Source organism: Berghia stephanieae, chromosome 14 (genome assembly GCF_034508935.2).
Source record: "Berghia stephanieae isolate SIO BIC M18660-M18661 chromosome 14, UCSD_Bste_1.3, whole genome shotgun sequence".
In the NCBI taxonomy this organism is placed as follows: domain Eukaryota; kingdom Metazoa; phylum Mollusca; class Gastropoda; order Nudibranchia; family Aeolidiidae; genus Berghia; species Berghia stephanieae.
In genome coordinates this window covers 30,138,466-30,158,465 of record NC_088373.1, presented here as the reverse complement: position 1 = coordinate 30,158,465, position 20,000 = coordinate 30,138,466, and the positions used below count along the sequence as shown (strand labels likewise).

Below are 20,000 nucleotides of genomic sequence, written 5' to 3'. Positions count from 1 at the left end.
GTAAGTTTAACCCTCTCCATGCCAACCATTTTCAGGATTTTCCCCAAAACATCACACCTAACTAACACATAAATATATTTTTTATCACTCAAACACAATAGCAGTAAAGTTCTTGTGATAAATAATTTTGTTGGTAAAACATGCTCTACAACACACTGTTCATTTTCTTTAAATTTTATGATGTACAAGAAAAAATTAAGTAAGAAAACTGTTGGTTGTATCGTAACGAACGTGACGATTTTTCTATAGTTGGTAAGGACAGGGTTAAAAACAACACAAAACACAGTTCTATTGACAAATTTGAGGTTGTTCCAAAGTTCATTTTCCGAACATTCGCCACAAATTTTACCCAAATTTACAAATATTGTTTCTCGACACTGTGCGGCTCTATCTTGTGTGGTATGAAACTCGCTTTTGGATCGGAAGGTCCTGAGTTCGATCCTTGCTCGGCGCATAGTTGAGTCCTGGAAAAAAGACTCTTTATTCACATTCTCTCACCGTACTAAGGTATAAAATGAGTACTTGGCCGTTAACAGTGTTGTCTCTGTTGGAAAAAAAAATTGTAATATCACCTAACAGGCATCGTGTCTACCTCTTCATGTTACGGGTTGCTGTTGGCCACAGACCGCTTGTAAAGCGCTTTGAGCATGTTTTGTGCGAATGTTACGAAAACGGCATTTTGACACAGCCTTATTTACACAATGGATGCTGTGCGCTTGGCTAAGAAACTCACAACATTGCCATCCGGAAATATAACGGACGAACACATAAAACTATGTGTAATCTTGGTCGTTTATAATCTGGTTAATACAGTTTAGTGAGAATTACTCATAAACGTGGATGGGTAAAAACAATAACAAAGACCTGCGTGTCATCTTCATTCTATAGACACCTAGATAACCACGCCTCTCGGACAGTCGTCGTGATGTAAACAATGGCAGTGATTGGTAAACAGTGAACTACACATGATTTACTATCTATGGTATATGTCTAAATAAAATACCCACTGTTCTACCGTTTGATCAATAGAACCAATACAGAAAACTATTTGCAAACTTACACGTTTATAATATGATCGAGAAAATCGTATGATAACCAGTCACCCATTTGGCGGTATAAAAACAATAACAATGATCAGAGAGAGGTTGATTTCATTCACCTTATTGTTTATAAACAACGAACCATGTTTGTCAGAGCACATGTGAAATGTGAGTCACAAATTCCATGTTTTGATTGGTCAAAAGTCTACTGGCTAATATTACTCCATGCTCAATGTGCTTCGCAATGGCAGCGATCTATATTCAGGTTTTCGTCCAACCGTCGATCACAGGATTTGTTGCTGTAAAAGGAATGGGAATTTCTTAATAAATGTAAACACGCTGCTTTGTTTAAGAAAGTTGTAAACATACACATGTGTCAAGCTGAACATAATGACCAATTGTGATATTGGATAGTTTGAAAACTGAACACTTTTCACTATGTGGGTCACTTTGAGCTGATTATGCAATGTGACAAATGAACCCGAGCACACGGAGAATGGAGAGGTAATATAAATTAACCCCATTCTTGTTCCCAAGGTCTCCACGCTGTTGGGAACTCGTTCGAAATTTCAAAGGGAAACGTGAACTAATGAGTCATCTCAATTGGATTCAATAGTCTGATGTCACGTCGCCCAGCAACGGCGAGCAGAGTGGTTCTAAACAAAGAAAATCGGTCCTTTTTATTCTTCATGCTGGCTAGAACTTTTCATAAGCTTGCGATCAGAATGTGTAAAAGTCAAAACATGATCAGATTAATGATGTTTTTTTCCATCTGGATACGCTTTTATGCTCGTTGGATAAATATTTCATAAGGGCGTCTGCCATTGGTCCGTTATTTTAGAACCAGTTACTAAGTTACTATTATGCGTCATTACGAGGGAAGTGACGTCACGACTGTTGAAGCCTATTTCAAAGGGAAACGTGAAATAATGAGTCAGCTCAATTGGTATCTACGTTATTTTTTTCCAGAGAACAAGTCCAGAAGTGACGGCCTCGTTCATCAGTCGATATCTCTACATCTGGATTGCCAGGTCAGTTGTCTTTGAGTCATTGGCAGCGAGAATATTAAGGCAGGAGATACGCTTGTTGTGTGTTCTATCCCCATAGAATAATTAATTCCCTTTATTCATCTCCATGGGGAAATTTGTCTTTGAGGTCTATTCCAAAGGAAAAAAATGACCTTTTATATAGCGCAATATTCACTAAACGTGCTCAAAGCGCTTTACAAGGGGTCCCTGGTCAACAGCAACATCTAACATGCAGGACGGGACATGACGCCTGTTAGGTGTTATTATAATTTTTCGGACAAAGACAACGCTGTTAACGGCCAGGTACTCATTTTACACCTGAGTACGGTGAGAGAATGTGAGTAAGAGCCTTTTCCAAGGACTCACCTATGCGCCGCGTGCGACCCAGGACCTTCCGATCCGAAAGTGAGTGTCATACCACTAGGCCACATAGCCGCACAAAGACTGGAATAACCCAGGCGTCAGCAAAGTGAGCTCGGGTGTGACTTGCTCAAGGCCACATAGCGCGGCGGGTGATCAAACTCGGTACCTTTTGGGTACGAAGCAAAGACCGTATCGCTGAGCCACGCTGTCCTAAGTTGCTTTATGTCTTTGTCTTGGAATGGGATTGCTTTGGTTTTGTCCAGGCCCTTAGTCGGAGTCCTTAGCTGAGAAGGAGACAGTCAAGTGTTTAGTATTTGTTTTGGGAGATGATTTTTCCCCCTTATAAATAACCTCCCTTGTTCCCTAGTATGAATGGTGGAATTTAGTGAATACTGCTTATAAGAAATGGCTGACTAAAACAATAACAAAGATTGTGTGGCTATGTGGTCTTGTGGTATGACACTCGCTTTCGGATCGGTAGGTCCTAGGTTGGAGCATCGCTCTACGTATAGTTGAGTCCTTAGAAATGGCTCTTTACTCATATTTTCTCACCGTACTCAGGTGTAAAACGAATACCTGGCCGTTAACAGCTTTGTCTTTCCGAAAAAATTGTAATATCACCTTACAGGCGGCATGCACCGTCCTATATGCTAAATGTTGCTGTTGGTCAAGGACCCACTTTAAAGCGCACGTTTATTGGATATCGCTCTATATAAAAGCTCAATTTAATTTAATTCCACAAAGATTATTGAGCTATAGAGATGCTCATACTTGTTTATTTTTTTATATAGTAACGTATTTTTTCTACTTTTGTCCCCATAACAAGAACGCTGTTCCTGGGATGGCGTAGGGATCTAGAGGAAGAGGACTTGTTTGACCTTAACCCTGACTACGCCACCAAAAAATTGATGCCAGAGTTTGAGGAGAAATGGCACATGGAAGTCTCTAAGTGCCGTAAGAAAAGGTGAATAATCTATACTTTCCATTAGGGAAGAAAAGGTGAATAATTCATACCTTCCAATAGGGAAGAAAAAGTGAATGATCTATACCTTCCAATAGGGAAGAAAAGGTGAATGATCTATACCTTCCAATAGGGAAGAAAAGGTGAATGATCTATACCTTCCAATAGGGAATGAGATTAGCGGAAGAGTAGCGTCCCTTGATTGGATGTCACCCATAGTTTGTGACGTCACCGGCGGAAAAGTTATTAGAGAGAGAACGTCATGTTGGTTGTGCGCATGTGTCTCTCGTCCTCGTATAGGGAATAAAATGTGAATGATTTATACCTTCCAATAAGGAAGAAAAGGTGAATAATTTATACCTTCCAATAGGGAAGAAAAGGTGAATAATTTATACCTTCCAATAGGGAAGAAAAGGTGAATAATTTATACCTTCCAATAGGGAAGAAAAGGTGAATAATTTATACCTTCCAATAGGGAAGAAAAGGTGAATAATCTATACCTTCCAATAGGGAATGAGATTAGCGGAAGAGTAGCGTCCCTTGATTGGATGTCACCCATAGTCTGTGACGTCACCAACGGAAAAGTTATAAGAGAGAGAACGTCATGTTGGTTGTGCGCATGCGTCTCTCGTCCTCGTATAGGGAATAAAATGTGAATGATTTATACCTTCCAATAAGGAAGAAAGGTGGAAAATTTATACCTTCCAATAGGGAAGAAAAGGTGAATAATTTATATCTTCTAATAGAGAAGAAAAGGTGAATAATTTATACCGTTCAATCGGGAAGAAAAGGTGAATAATTTATACCTTCTAATAGGGAAGAAAAGGTGAATAATTTATACCTTCCAATAGGGAAGAAAAAGTGAATGATTTATACCATCCAATAGGGAAGAAAAGGTGAATAATTTATACTTTCCAATAGAAAAGAAAAGGTGAATAATTTATATTTTCCAATAGGGAAGAAAAGGTGAATAATTTATACCTTCCAATAGGGAAGAAAAGGTGAATAATTTATACCTTCCAATAGGGAAGAAAAAGTGAATGATTTAGACCATCCAATAGGGAAGAAAAGGTGAATAATTTATACTTTCCAATAGAGAAGAAAAGGTGAATAATTTATACCTTCCAATAGGGAAGAAAAAGTGAATGATGTATACCATCCAATAGGGAAGAAAAGGTGACTAATTTATACTTTCAAATAGAGAAGAAAAGGTGAATAATTTATACCTTCCAATAGGGAAGAAAAGGTGAATAATTTATACCTTCCAATAGGGAAGAAAAGGTGAATAATATATACCTTCCAATAGGGAAGAAAAAATAAACAATTTATACCTTCCAATTGGGAAATGGTGAATAATTTATACCTTCCATTAAGGAATAAAAGGTGAATGATTTATATCTTCCAATAGGGAAGAAATGGTGAATAATTTATACCTTCCAATAGGGAAGAAAAGGTGAATAATTTATCTATTAATATCTGTTTTCCGAGTTGCTTTTTGTCTTTGTCTTGGAATGGGATTACTTAGTTGTGTCCCTGCCCTGGCTGGAGTCATTGACTGGAAACAGTCAAATGCAAAGTTGTAGTTTTGGGAAATGATATTTTTTTTCCTTGTAAATCACCCCTCTGCTATTTATTGTTAGTTATATATTCTGTAAACATGTGAGTGTGCTCCTCTTAGTGGGATCCTGTGCTGGTGTCTGGATGAGACTTTTAGGTGATCTGAAACTAATTTCATTGATAGGATGCTCTTGTAATCCACATCTGTTTACTATTTGAACTAGTTCCCCTTTATCTTACTTTTTCTTGGGTGATTTGGTTGACTTTGACAATTCCATTTTCTTTCTTTTTACCGGCGCTGATATGACCTAAAAGTGTCGCAAGCGCGGTAAAACTTAAAACATAAATATAAACATCTTCTACTTTTCTGGTTCGGAGGATGTTGGATCATAGCCTGGCACTGGTCAAAACAATAGGAAAGAAAAGGATGATGTCAAAAAACTGGTTCCTATCCCATTGGAAGTGTAAAACCACTCTTTCGGGGGACTGAATGCGTACTTTGTGTAATTGATCATCTGTTTTCAAAGTGATGGTATCTTATTGTCTAGTCTAAATATAAAATGCTGGTAGTCAATAAAGATCATTCATCCTCGCTCTTTTCCGTCCCGAAATCTTAAAAATCTGCTTATACATCGTGTCACTAAAATAGCTCTGTCACCGTATGTTTCAGTATCTAAACATTTTCATTATTAGTAATCCGAAGGACTGGATACATACACACTTCCAAAGATTTTGGAACCAGAATAGTAGAAGGTGTGACGTCACGACTTTTCTACCCTATAATAAATAAAAACATTTTGGAAACAAAGGAAAACAAGAAATGAATACATCTTTGAGACAATGGACATACCAGAGAAACCATTCCTTTTTATTAAATCTACAGGCTAAAACAGGTTTACAAAATGGAAAAGCGAGCTTTGGCCTCGTCGTCCCATTCCCTCCAACTGACGGAGCACAACGAGAAGGACCTTCTAGTAGAACACACCAACAACAGTACTTACAACACATTGGTCACTGGCCCTGGACGCAAACAGAAACAGGTCAGCAATAGTGTGCATAACTGGGGTAGAAAACTGGGGACAAAAAAAAAATGAAATAAAAAATAATTCCTTTTATTCATCTCCAGTGGGAAATTTGTCTTCAGGGTCTATCACAAGGGAAGACTGGAATAACCCAGGCGTTAGCCGCAGTGCAACGCCGCAAAGTGAGCTAGGGGGAGATGACTTGCTCAAGGCCATACGACGAGGCGGGTAGTCGAACTCAGTACCTTTTGGGTACGAAGAAAAGACCGTACCGCTAAGCCACGATGCCCCTTGGCATATATAAAGTGCAATATTCTTTAAACGTGCTCAAATGCTTTACAAGGGGTCCTTAGCCAACAGCAAACATTTAACATGTTAGTGGAAACATGGCACCCGTTTCGAGAAAGTAGATTTTTTTTATTCGGACAAATACAATATTGTTAAACGCCAAGTACTTATTTTAAACCTGATTATATGAGTGGGGTTCCTGACCTCCCATAGTGACCAGGGAGGCACTTACTGTATCCTCTACCCCCATGTATCTTTTTTCCAATTTGTTTTCTCTGTTTGTTTTGGAATGAGAGTACTTAGTTTTTTCCTGACCATGGCCGAAGTCCTTTTGGCTGGGAGGAAAGCAGTCGAATGTATAGTTCTCGTTTTGGGAGATGATATGTATTTCCTTGTAAATCATCTCTCTATTCGGTACTGTTATTTTATTTCATTTTATTTTAAACACATGATTTGTAAACAGTTGATTATATTCCTCTTAGCGAGATCTTGTGATGGTGTCTGGGTGAGACTTTTAGGTGATCTCAAACAAAGTGCACTAATAGTGTGCTTTTGGAATCTACATCTGTTCCCTATTTGAACCATTCCACCTTGTCTTACTTTTTCCTCAAATCTTGTACATCTAGAATGTTTTTACTATCCAATTTCTTCCTTTTTACTGGCGGTGATATGACCTAAATGTGTTGCAAGCGCCGGAAAACCATTAAAAACAAACACACGTGGCTCATTCCAAAACCACCAGTTTTTTTCCAGTTGTTTTATAAAACACACGAATACAAAATATATCATTAAATTTAACAAATGTGTTGCTAACGAGGCGGCTATGTGGTCTAGTGTTATGACACTCGACTGCGGCTCGGAAGGTCTAGGGTTCGAGTCCTGCTCTGAGCGGCGCATAGTTAGTCCTTGGAAAAAGTCTCTTTACTCACATTCACTCACCTCTCACCGTACTCAGGTGTAAAATGAGTACCTGGCCGTTAACAGCTTTGCCTCTGTCGGATGATAAAATATAATATTGCATAACAGACGTCATGCCTCGTCCTACTTGTTAAGTGTGGTTGTTGGCTAGGGACGGACCCTTTATAAAACGCTTTGGGTATGTTTAGTGGCTATATGATTCAACAGTCTGATGTTACGTCCGCCCAGAAACGAGCAGCTGGTTCTAAACAAAGAAAATCGGTATTTTTTATTCTTCATGCTGGCTAGAACTTTTTCACATGTCATATGATCAGAATGTATAAAAGTCAAAACATGATCCGATTTACAATGTTTTTCTCCTCTGAATACACTTTTATGCTCATCGGAGTGGTATTTCATAAAGGCGTCCGCCATTTTCTCCGATCGTTTAGAACCCGTTACTATGCGTCATTACGAGGGAAGTGACGTCACGACTGTTGAACCCTATTGCCCTATATAAGTGCTCAAATTATTATTACTTTGTATTTCTTTCAACAACAGATCATCCCGTCTCTGATCAAAGTCATGTTGAAGATGGGTGCCAAGGACCTGACTGTTGGATTTGTCCAGAAATGTGCTGCAGACGGTCTTCAAATGCTCAGCCCCATTATACTCAGGTAATGATGGGGATGAAATATGTGGCAAATGATCTCAAAACGGTATTATGTCGGGGTGAACCGGATATAGACCTGCCAACTTAAACATTTAAAAATTCTGGGTGGGGTTCAAGACCTCCCATAGTGGGCAGGGAGGCACTTACTGTGTCTTCTATCCCCCTATATCTGTTTTCCAACATGCTTTCCGTCTTTTGTCTTGGAATGAGATTACCTGGTTCCTGTCCCTGGCCGGATACCCTGACTGGGAGGGAAACAGTCAAAGGTATAGTTAGAGCTTTGAGAGATTACATTTTTTTCTTTGTAAATAATCTCTCTGTTATGCACTGTATTGTGTTTTGTTTACATATTATATGATTTGTAAACATTTGAATGTTTAACTCTTAGTAGGTAACTGTGCTTGTGTCTGGATGAGACTTTTAGGTGATGTCAATCTAAGTACTTTGGTGGTATGCTCTTGGAATCTACATCTGTTTCCTATATGAACAAATTCTCCTTTGTCTTCCCTTTTATTGGCTGCTTTAATTGTAATTCTAGAACTTTTTATTTTCCCATTTTCTTCCTTTATGCTTGCGCTGATATGACCTTTATGTGTCAGAGGCGCCGTAAAACCCTTAAAAACAAAAAACAAATATTTTAAAATTCGTAGTTTTAGGAGATAATAATAGAAGTCGCCACAGTTAACTTTATAGATCAACCAGCTTACCCTCAAACTGATGATGTATCACTTCAAAAGCCTTAAACTCGTGAACACTCGCATCAACCTTCATGTTCAATATATATATATATATATATATATATATATATATATATATATATATATATATATAAACATTTGAAATATAATTAAGATAGTTTGACTTCTACAACGTTGTTATCGAGCGTTGCTCTCATCAGGAAGTGGAAGTGAAAGTAGATTGTTGTGTTTTCGTATTTTTATGGATTCGTGTTTATGGAGGTTCGTAATTACATAAAAGGTGTTTGTTTCTATGTCTGCATGCGGAAGTTAGTTCGTTTCTTCTGTTGAGTGTTGCTATGTTCGGTTTAGTGATGATGAAGAATTTTTCTTCCAAGCAGAGGTTACAAATCTTAGAAGAGGGGGAGTACGACTGTGCTCTGGAGATGATTTTCCATGTGATGCTGTGTTGTATGTTTTTTTCTTTGAGGTTCCAAATGTGTTCACTTAGTGTAGTAGAATGTCGTTTGTGTATGTTTCTGAAGGAAGATGTATGCAGGTTGTATCTGGTTTTGAATGGACACTCGGTGAGGCCAATGTATGTTTCTTGTTTTGGTGTGTCTGGTCGTGTTACTGTGGCTTGATAAATTACGTTTTGAGTCAAGCAATTGCCGTTTAGTGGGCATGTTGTCTGGGTCCTACAGTTGCATTTTTTCTCTAGGTTGTTGCTGGGCTGATCTGGCTGTGATAGTTTTCGGTTATTGTTGGATGAAATAATGTTTTGTATGTTTGGCATGCAGGTGTATCCTATTTTGATGGTGTTTTTGTTCATGATTGGGTGTAGAACGTGACCGGGAGGGAAGCATTTTTGTAGTAGATTGAAGAATTTGTTACCGATAGAAGTTGTCACATTCTTGCTGTAGGGTGGGTTGAACCATGTTATGTGTCGTTTTCTTTGTCGTTTTTTTGTTGGGGTGGTAATGGTCTCTTCCTCATATTCTAGTTTGTAGTTATATCCACTTTTTTGTAGTGCGTTTGTGTACGGTGGGATTGCATCGTTGAATATATTGTTGTTTGTAGAGTTGTTAGATAGTCGTTTGTTAATGCTCTCGGGGATGTTTTTTATTATGGATGGCGGATGATTGCTGTGTCTATGAACGTACAATGGGATGTTGTTGGGTTTTGAAAATGGTTGATAGGTGCCGTCGTTTAGGTTGATGGTTATGTCCAGGAAGTCGAATGTTTTTTTGTTGGCTTCGATTGTAATTTTCAGATTGTTGTTCTGGAAGATTTTGCATATTTTTTTCTTTATTAATTCTGTCTGTCTCGGTGTTTTATTGCACAATGCGAGTCCGTCGTCCCTGTATATTCCAATGTTTATATCGAGATTTTGCATTTGAGAAAGTAGATATAGTCCGACGAGCTCGCATGTTTCTGCTCCATCGTAGCTCCCCATGGTGACATCAAAGTTTGTTGATTTTTTTGTCCATGCTGTTCCATTATTGTAAAGTGATGTATTCTTCGAGTGCAGGATAATGTGTATTTCTTCTTCGGTGATGTTGTCGAAGGTTTTTGCGAACTGTAGTGCTTTGAGGAGTAGGGTTTTGGTGATTGAAGGGTAGAAATTACAGATGTCAAAGATGATTGCGTTTTGTCGTTGTTTGTTTTCTGTGTTTCTGTACCAGTTGATAACTTCAGCGGTGTTTCTCCATTGGTTGAATTCGGTTTTCTTGACGATTTTGGTGTTGATTCTGTCTAAAATCTGTTTACTTATTTTTCCGATTTGTGATTTACATGGGTTTATGAGACGGCATTGTACGTTGTTGCGAAAGTTTGGTTTATGGTCTTTGATAGTGATGAAGGCGTTAGATTTTGCTGTGGTGATTACAACGTTGTAGAAGTCAAACTATCTTAATTATATTTCAAATGTTTATAAATAGCTCCTTTTATACTAAAGTTGAGCACTATTATTTCATGGTTTTTGTTTTATAATTCATACATTTGCTCCAGTTCTACTGTCCTGTTGAGCACTTTATTTTAACCAGAAATGAACCTTGTAAGTACTAATTTTGATTATTCGACAAAGAACATCCCGATCCCGACAAGCAAACAATACCTAAAATCTCTAATCAACAAAACCGAAAAATTTATAAGAAACACCAGATGGCGAGCTTTTTTCTACCTAAACCCTGACCAAACGGTTAAAAATAAAGAAACTTTTGGATTTAGATCTACCAGGCCAGCCCCATCCATACCTGAACTACGAGAATTCGAGGATGGAATGACAGACATCATCCGAAACATAAAATTCAGACAAATCAACGACACCTTCCAAAACAAACTACAACAAGACATACGATCAATACATCAAGAATCCAATGTTTACGTCGCCGCTGACAAAACCACAAACTTCTACAAGCTTACCCCTAAAGAATACACACATTTACTTGAGAAAAATATACAAGCAGAGTACAAGAAACAAACACCATCTACGACACCTGACATTACAGCAGAAGACAAAAGCATCGCCGAAAACCTACAGCTAAGTGACAGAATAGACACCACAGCAAAATCTAACGCCTTCATCACTATCAAAGACCATAAACCAAACTTTCGCAACAACGTACAATGCCGTCTCATAAACCCATGTAAATCACAAATCGGAAAAATAAGTAAACAGATTTTAGACAGAATCAACACCAAAATCGTCAAGAAAACCGAATTCAACCAATGGAGAAACACCGCTGAAGTTATCAACTGGTACAGAAACACAGAAAACAAACAACGACAAAACGCAATCATCTTTGACATCTGTAATTTCTACCCTTCAATCACCAAAACCCTACTCCTCAAAGCACTACAGTTCGCAAAAACCTTCGACAACATCACCGAAGAAGAAATACACATTATCCTGCACTCGAAGAATACATCACTTTACAATAATGGAACAGCATGGACAAAAAAATCAACAAACTTTGATGTCACCATGGGGAGCTACGATGGAGCAGAAACATGCGAGCTCGTCGGACTATATCTACTTTCTCAAATGCAAAATCTCGATATAAACATTGGAATATACAGGGACGACGGACTCGCATTGTGCAATAAAACACCGAGACAGACAGAATTAATAAAGAAAAAAATATGCAAAATCTTCCAGAACAACAATCTGAAAATTACAATCGAAGCCAACAAAAAAACATTCGACTTCCTGGACATAACCATCAACCTAAACGACGGCACCTATCAACCATTTTCAAAACCCAACAACATCCCATTGTACGTTCATAGACACAGCAATCATCCGCCATCCATAATAAAAAACATCCCCGAGAGCATTAACAAACGACTATCTAACAACTCTACAAACAACAATATATTCAACGATGCAATCCCACCGTACACAAACGCACTACAAAAAAGTGGATATAACTACAAACTAGAATATGAGGAAGAGACCATTACCACCCCAACAAAAAAACGACAAAGAAAACGACACATAACATGGTTCAACCCACCCTACAGCAAGAATGTGACAACTTCTATCGGTAACAAATTCTTCAATCTACTACAAAAATGCTTCCCTCCCGGTCACGTTCTACACCCAATCATGAACAAAAACACCATCAAAATAGGATACACCTGCATGCCAAACATACAAAACATTATTTCATCCAACAATAACCGAAAACTATCACAGCCAGATCAGCCCAGCAACAACCTAGAGAAAAAATGCAACTGTAGGACCCAGACAACATGCCCACTAAACGGCAATTGCTTGACTCAAAACGTAATTTATCAAGCCACAGTAACACGACCAGACACACCAAAACAAGAAACATACATTGGCCTCACCGAGTGTCCATTCAAAACCAGATACAACCTGCATACATCTTCCTTCAGAAACATACACAAACGACATTCTACTACACTAAGTGAACACATTTGGAACCTCAAAGAAAAAAACATACAACACAGCATCACATGGAAAATCATCTCCAGAGCACAGTCGTACTCCCCCTCTTCTAAGATTTGTAACCTCTGCTTGGAAGAAAAATTCTTCATCATCACTAAACCGAACATAGCAACACTCAACAGAAGAAACGAACTAACTTCCGCATGCAGACATAGAAACAAACACCTTTTATGTAATTACGAACCTCCATAAACACGAATCCATAAAAATACGAAAACACAACAATCTACTTTCACTTCCACTTCCTGATGAGAGCAACGCTCGATAACAACGTTGTAGAAGTCAAACTATCTTAATTATATTTCAAATGTTTATAAATAGCTCCTTTTATACTAAAGTTGAGCACTATTATTTCATGGTTTTTGTTTTATAATTCATATATATATATATAATATTATATTACTTTTCTTTGTGTGTCATGATTGGAATCTTGATGAGGGAATGTTTTAAAGGAAAATGTATTACTATGCATTTTTATGCACTATGTGTTAAAACCTATGTCTGTCAAAGGCTTCTATTATCCTGACTACATGATCTATGAAACATTTTTTAAATGCCGACAATATATAAATATTTGAATTGAATTGAATAAGATTTCAATGACTTTGAAGTTTAAAGTTCTCAAGAAGTTCTTAAATGGGAGACAAAATGACGTATTTCTAAGAATTTTTCGTAGTAGGAGAGCAGGTCTGCGGATGTTTAAAACTGGACATTAACTCACTCAACCCTAACACCGACTATATCCGTAGTATACCTAGGATTACTTTTACCCCATGCCTATTTATAACATATTTTTCTGAGACAAATTATGGGCGTATTATCAAAGCGAATTTTAAAAATTGTTTTCATGTTTGGTAGTTGAATAAAACGTTCTTTTCACATGCTCATTTTTAATACATTTTTTTCCAGTTTGGAAAAGTAGTAAAAATCTCTAGGATTGAGTGAGTTAAAGTCAACTTTACAATTTGAGCCATAATAAATATTGACATTGAGAAGATGTGTTTCTCTCCTTCAAATTCCGGAGCTCAAAAATACCCCCCCCCCCCTTTTTTTTATTTTTTTTTTACTTTAAACTTAATTATCTTCATTAGTGGTTTTCACACTTTTCCGAAATTTCCATCAGCGATCCCCTTTAAATATTCGGACCACCTTGCGTTGAAAAAAATTAAATTTTTTTGAAAGACCAGTATGGATAGTGTGCGCTGCTTGGCGAAGAAGCTCACAATATTGCCATCCGGAAGTATGACGGACCAACACACAAAACTATGTGTAACCTTAAACGTTTATAGTCTGGTTAATACAGTTTAGTGAGAATTACTCATAATCGCGGATTGCAAAAACAATAACAAAGACTCGAGATGATAAATCCCGCTGTTCTTAATTTCCAGAGGCTTATTTCATTCAATATCAATCAAGTTTATGTGAGAATAATGGTTAATTAATATGGATTTTGTCTTTAAAGAAATTAATGGAAATAATGATTTATCAAGTGTCTCAAATTCTTAAAAATGGATTGTAAAATTGACCAACCTTTTCGACAAGATCTGATGGCAAGACTATCCAAATGGCAACAAGTAATTGTGACTCCGCATAGTGCTACATCCACATGGTATTTTTTTCTCTCTGTTACTCTTAAAGAACTTTTGTTTGTAATATGTGCGGCTATGTGGTCGATTGGTATGACACTCGCTTTCGGGTCGGAAGGTCCTGGGTTCGATCCTCTCTTGGGGCATAGTTGAATCCTTGGAGAAGGCTCTTTACTCACATTCTCTCACCGTACTCAGATGTAAAATGAGTACCTGGCCGTTAACAGCCTTGTTTCTGTCCGAAAAAAATATCGCCTAAGGCGTCATGTCACGTCCTACATGTTAAATGTTGCTGTTGACCAGGGGACCCCTTGTACAGGGTTTTGAGCAGGTTTAGTTAATAATGCGCTATATAAAAGCTCATTAAAATGTTTTGTAATTAGACAGTGGGCATTTATTAGAATTTCAATTTTCACAACACTTTCTTATTCCAATTTCCAACCAGCCTTCTTATTTCATACACGACTGACTCCAAGGGCGGAGATGAATGGAAGGGATACTCGTTGGCAACTCTGCTCTTTGTCTCACAACTCATCAGATCTGTGGTCTTCAACGGAAGTTTCTGGCGGGCTCAGATATACGGCATGAACATCAAAACGATCCTCATTGCAGCGATTTATAAAAAGGTTGGTATTTTCCCCCTATTAAAACTGTACCGGGCGCATAAATGACCAAATAGTGTTAAAAGCGCCGTTAAATACCTAAAAAAAAACCAACTCAAAAACACTGTACAACTGAAAAGTACACTCTCTGGATGAGGTCTCTTGGCCTCCCATACTCTTTCTCTCACAACTCATAAGACCTGTAGTCTTCAACGGAAGCTTTTGGAGGTCTCAGATATACGGCATGAACATCAAAACGATCCTCATTGCAGCTATTTATAAAAAGGTTGGTATTTATTTTCCTATTAACTCTCTCCTTACCAGTCATTTTCAGGATTTTCCCCAAAACTTCACACCCCACTAACACAAAAATAGATTTTTTTATCACTCAAACACAATAGCAGGAAGTTCTTGTGATAAATATTTTCTTTAGCAAAACATGGTCTACAACACATGGTTCATTTTCTTTAATAAATTGTATGATGTACAAAATAAATTTGAATAAGAAAAATGTTAGTTGTACCGTAACGAATGTGACGATTTTCCTATAGTTGGTAAGGAGGGGGTTAAACACTGTGCAACTGAAAGGTACACTCTCTGGATGAGGTCTCTTGACCTCCCATACTCTTTCTCTCACAACACATCAGACCTGTGGTCTTCAACAGCATTTTCTGGAGGTCTCAACAGACGGCATAACATCAAAACGATCCTCATCGCAGCTATATTATATAAAAAGATTTGGTATTTTCCCCCTATTTAAACACTGTACCTACAACTGAAAGACACCCTCTCTGGATGATGTCTCGTGGCCTCCCATACTCTTTCTCTCACAACTCATAAGACCTATGGTCTGTGGTCTCCAGAAGCTTCCGTTAAAGACCACAGATCTGATGAATTGTGAGAGAAAGAGTATGGGAGGCCAAGAGGCCTCATCCTGAGAGTGTGCCTTTCAGTTGTACAGTGTTTTAATAGGAAGCTTTTGGAGGTCTCAGATATACGGCATGAACATCACAACGATCCTCATCGCAGGTTGGTAGTTTTTTTTCCTATTAACTCTATCCTTACCAGCTGTCTTTCAGAAATTGCCTTGAAACATCACATGAACCAATACAAAAATAGATTCTATTTCACTCAAACAGAAAAGCAACAAGTGCAATCTATGCATAATATTGTTCAACTAAATAAGCTCTATAACACTGTCAAGTTTTTATAGCTATGGCGAAACTTTTCTTTAAATTCTGTGATTCACAAAAGAAATTAGAATGGTAAAATTGTTGAGTTTTATCGTAACGAATGTGACGATTTTAATGGGTGGTAAAGAGAGAGTTAAAACACTGTACACCTGAATGACACACTCTCTGGATGAAATCCCTTGGCCTCCCATCGTGGGCAGGAGGTCACGCTGTGTCTTCGATCCTCCTATCTGTATTTGTTTATCAACTTGCTTTATGTTTTGGTCTTGGAATGAGATTATTTGGTTTTGACCTGGCCCTGGTCGGAGACCTTGGCTGAGTGGGAAGCAGTCAAATGAAAGTTAAGTTTTTGGGAGGTGATTTTTTTTTCTTGTATTGTTATATATATATATATATATATATATATATATATATATATATATATATATATATATATATATATATATATATTTGTGAAAATATAATGGTTTGTCAACATTTGAGTGTGTTCCTCTTAGTGGGATCCTGTGCTTGTCTGGATGAGACTTTAAGGTGATTTCTAACTAAGTACACTGATAGTGTGCTCTTGGAATCTACATCCGTTCCCGATTTAAACCACTACCCCTTTATTTTATTAAATTTTTGTTGCTTTCAATTGTTAATGTAGAATTTTTAAAAATATCCCACTTACTTCCCTTTTACTGGCGCTGAAAAGACCACAAGGAGTCGTATACACATTGTAACCCTTAAAACAACATCACCCTCCAAAAAACAAAACAAAACAAAAAAGTAAAACAAATCAGAAACAAAAACAAAAACAAGCTAAAACATTCCCCCAATAAAATTAAAAGTAAACAAAACAGAAACAGAAACAAAACAAACTAAATCACCCCCCCCCCCCCTTTTTTTCCAAACAAAAATAACAAACCAAAATAACAACAACAAAACAATAAAAAACAACAAAAATAACAACAACAAAAAAGCAACAACAACAAACAAACATCATTTTGTTATCAGCTGTCATTTTTGATGAGAATTACACTGCCGTACTCTGGGGGGGAAAAAACAAAAAACGAGTGTTAAAAATTTTAGCCGGAAAACTAGTCCTTCAAAATATCGATCAATTAAACTGACCCAGATCCTTGCAAAAAATTTTCAAACCTGGAAGTCCAAGGTTTGAGAGGTTTTTTCCAATATGAGGTGATTTTAATCGATTGACATGATATTTGAAGGACACATGTCTGGCCAAAATATTGAATACGTATTTGTTTGATTATTTTTGGTCAGAGCGCCACAGATTAACAATAGTGATGTCTATTTCAGTCCCTGACGATGGATAACGAGTCCAAGAAAGAATCGACCATTGGGGAAATTGTCAGCCTGATGTCTGTGGATTGCCAGAGAATACAAGATTGTTTTAACGCCTTTTACCTTGGAGCGACAGCACCGTTACAGGTAAAGATGGGGAGTGGATGTTGGGGGAGGGGGGGGGGGAATATTGTTCGTCTTGTCACGAAACTCAAGCAATGTTAAGCATGATCAGTAGCCGGATGGCTAACATCGATCCAGGAAACTTCTGGTCCCGAGGTTGTGTCCCGCCTTGGGTAAGGCACTTTGCAAGCATTGCCTTACTCGACTCAGGTGTAAATGAGTACCTGGCTATAGGTGACTGGTACTGCATGGACTGCTGCTGGGGGGTTAGATGAAAGCGCAATGAGCATGGTTAATCTGTAGAAATTCGCTTCATAAATGTTCATATATTTTTTAAAAATTTCATTCATATGTCTTTCCCACCAGGTTGTGGGTATAATCGCCATCTTGTACATGTACCTCGGAGTATCCGTCTTCGCTGGCTTCATCGTTCTCATCCTGACAGTACCCCTCAACGCCTACCTCACAGCCAAGCAACAAGAACTACAAAGGAACAACCTCAATGTCAAGGACGCACGACTCCGACTCACAAACGAGGCTCTGTCCGGGATGAAGGTACTAAGATAAAAGATAAGATAAGATGATAAGATAAGATAAGATCTGATAAGATAAGATAAGATAAGATAAGATGATATAATTTATTCATCCTTATATGGAAATTATAATTCTGCATCACACCATAATTTGGTAATATTATGTAATAGCAATATCAATGTAAAGAAATAAATAAAAATTGGCAAAGAATATTAAAAGTTTTAAAACTACAACAGAACAACCAAGCGGATATATGCTATATGTCAATAATACTTGTGTTAGAATTCTTGCATTTGGATGTCTTCCATATAAATTTATCAAAACATTTAATTTTCTTTAAATTGAAACATTCAATTTTTTAAAAATTGTACCAAATAATTTTATTTTAACATTTAATTTTCTTTAAATTGTAACATTTAATTTTCTTTAAATATTTTCATGTCACCCATTGTCTTGTAAAGCGCCATTGAACACTTTTGATGGAGATTGGCGCTATATAAATTCTATTTTGACTATTTCTGTCGATTATTCTTGACCAGGTTCTCAAGCTCTACGCCTGGGAGGAAGCCTTCCAAGGAAAGATTGATGCTCTGAGGTCATCTGAGATCAAAGTCCTGATGAAGATTGCATACATCAACATGATCATCAGCATCTGTTTCAACATGGTTCCATTCCTAGTAAGATAAGATAAGATATACTTTATTGATCCTGAATGGAACTTATCATAATGTTACACATCATCATTCATATTAGCACACTGTCATGAACTCATTGATGAACATACAAAACTAATTAACTCTCGCCTTACCAGCCATTTGTAGAATTTCTCCATAAAATTCACACCCGCCCGACACAAAAATAGACTTTTCATAATCAAACAAAAAAGTAACAAATGCCTTCTATACAGAATGTTGTTCAGCACAATGATCCCAACAACACAATGTTTAGTATTTATAGCTGTAATCAAAGCATTTCTTTACATTTTGTTATGTACAAAAGAAGTGAGAATGAGAAAAATGTTGGCTGCAGCGTAACGAATTTGACGATTATCCTATAGGGTGGTAAGGAAAGGGTTATAAACAAAATAAACATCAAATAAAATAAAATATTCATAAAATATACAGCAGTATTAAGCAATGCTATAAATATAGGACATGAAAGTAGAATCGAGTTGTAAAAATGGATTAGTAATGTAACTACTCGTAGAATTTTGAAAATAGATTGGAAAGGATTGCACATTGCAGCCAACACAGGTTGATAACATAAATATAAAGCACGGTATTTGAATGCATAAATAAATATGTAATCTAGATATAGCACAATGTAAACATGCATAAATAAATAGATTTTAGAGCGAATACAGTATCTTTCAACCGCTAGTAAGGCTCCTTTGTCTTTATTTTTGGTTGCTCTCTTGATTTGTAGTTTTGAGCATATAATATATATATATATATATATATATATATTATATATATATATATATATTATATATATATATATATATATAACGCAATATCCACTAAACTTCCTCAATGTAGCTTTACCAGAGGTCCCTGCCTAGCCAATAGAAAACACTTGACATGTACGATGAGACATGATAATGCCTTTTAGGTGATATTAGAATTGTCTAGACAGAGACAACGCTGTTATTGGTCAGGGATATGGGACAAATTGGATATCAAAGACACACCCAATCTCAGTCATTTTATGAAACGTTTGAACCCATTTCTATTCACACAGGCTTTTGGGTGGTGAAAGTATTTTGGTGTATTGTGTGTTGCCTGTTGAAAGTATTTTGGTGTGTTGTGTGTTGCCTGTTGTAAGTATTTTGGTGTGTTGTGTGTCGTCTGTTGAAAGTAGTTTGGTGTGTTGTGTGTTGCCTTTTGAAAGTATTTTGGTGTGTTGTGTGTTGCCTGTTGAAAGTATTTTGGTGTGTTGTGTGTTGTCTGTTGAAAGTATTTTGGTGTATTGTGTGTTGCCTGTTGAAAGTATTTTGGTGTATTGTGTGTTGCCTGTTGAAAGTATTTTGGTGCATTGTGTGTTGCCTGTTGAAAGTATTTGGTGTATTGTGTGTTGTCTGTTGAAATTATTTTGGTGTATTGTGTGTTGCCTGTTGAAAGTATTTTGGTGTATTGTGTGTTGCCTGTTGAAAGTATTTTGGTGTATTGTGTGTTGCATGTTGAAAGTATTTTG

General features: G+C 37.1%; 1 protein-coding gene across 1 annotated transcript in view; it reads left to right on the top strand.

The window, feature by feature from the left end:
* LOC144959575 (multidrug resistance-associated protein 1-like) overlaps positions 1 to 20,000 on the top strand; it is a 25,334-nt gene that overhangs the window by 2,811 nt on the left and 2,523 nt on the right. The window contains exons 3-10 of the mRNA XM_078892195.1: positions 2,010 to 2,071; positions 3,258 to 3,395; positions 5,833 to 5,989; positions 7,718 to 7,833; positions 14,514 to 14,694; positions 17,166 to 17,297; positions 17,640 to 17,828; positions 18,347 to 18,484. Coding sequence (XP_078748321.1) covers positions 2,010 to 2,071; positions 3,258 to 3,395; positions 5,833 to 5,989; positions 7,718 to 7,833; positions 14,514 to 14,694; positions 17,166 to 17,297; positions 17,640 to 17,828; positions 18,347 to 18,484 — 1,113 coding nt within the window. The remainder of the gene's footprint in view (positions 1 to 2,009; positions 2,072 to 3,257; positions 3,396 to 5,832; positions 5,990 to 7,717; positions 7,834 to 14,513; positions 14,695 to 17,165; positions 17,298 to 17,639; positions 17,829 to 18,346; positions 18,485 to 20,000) is intronic.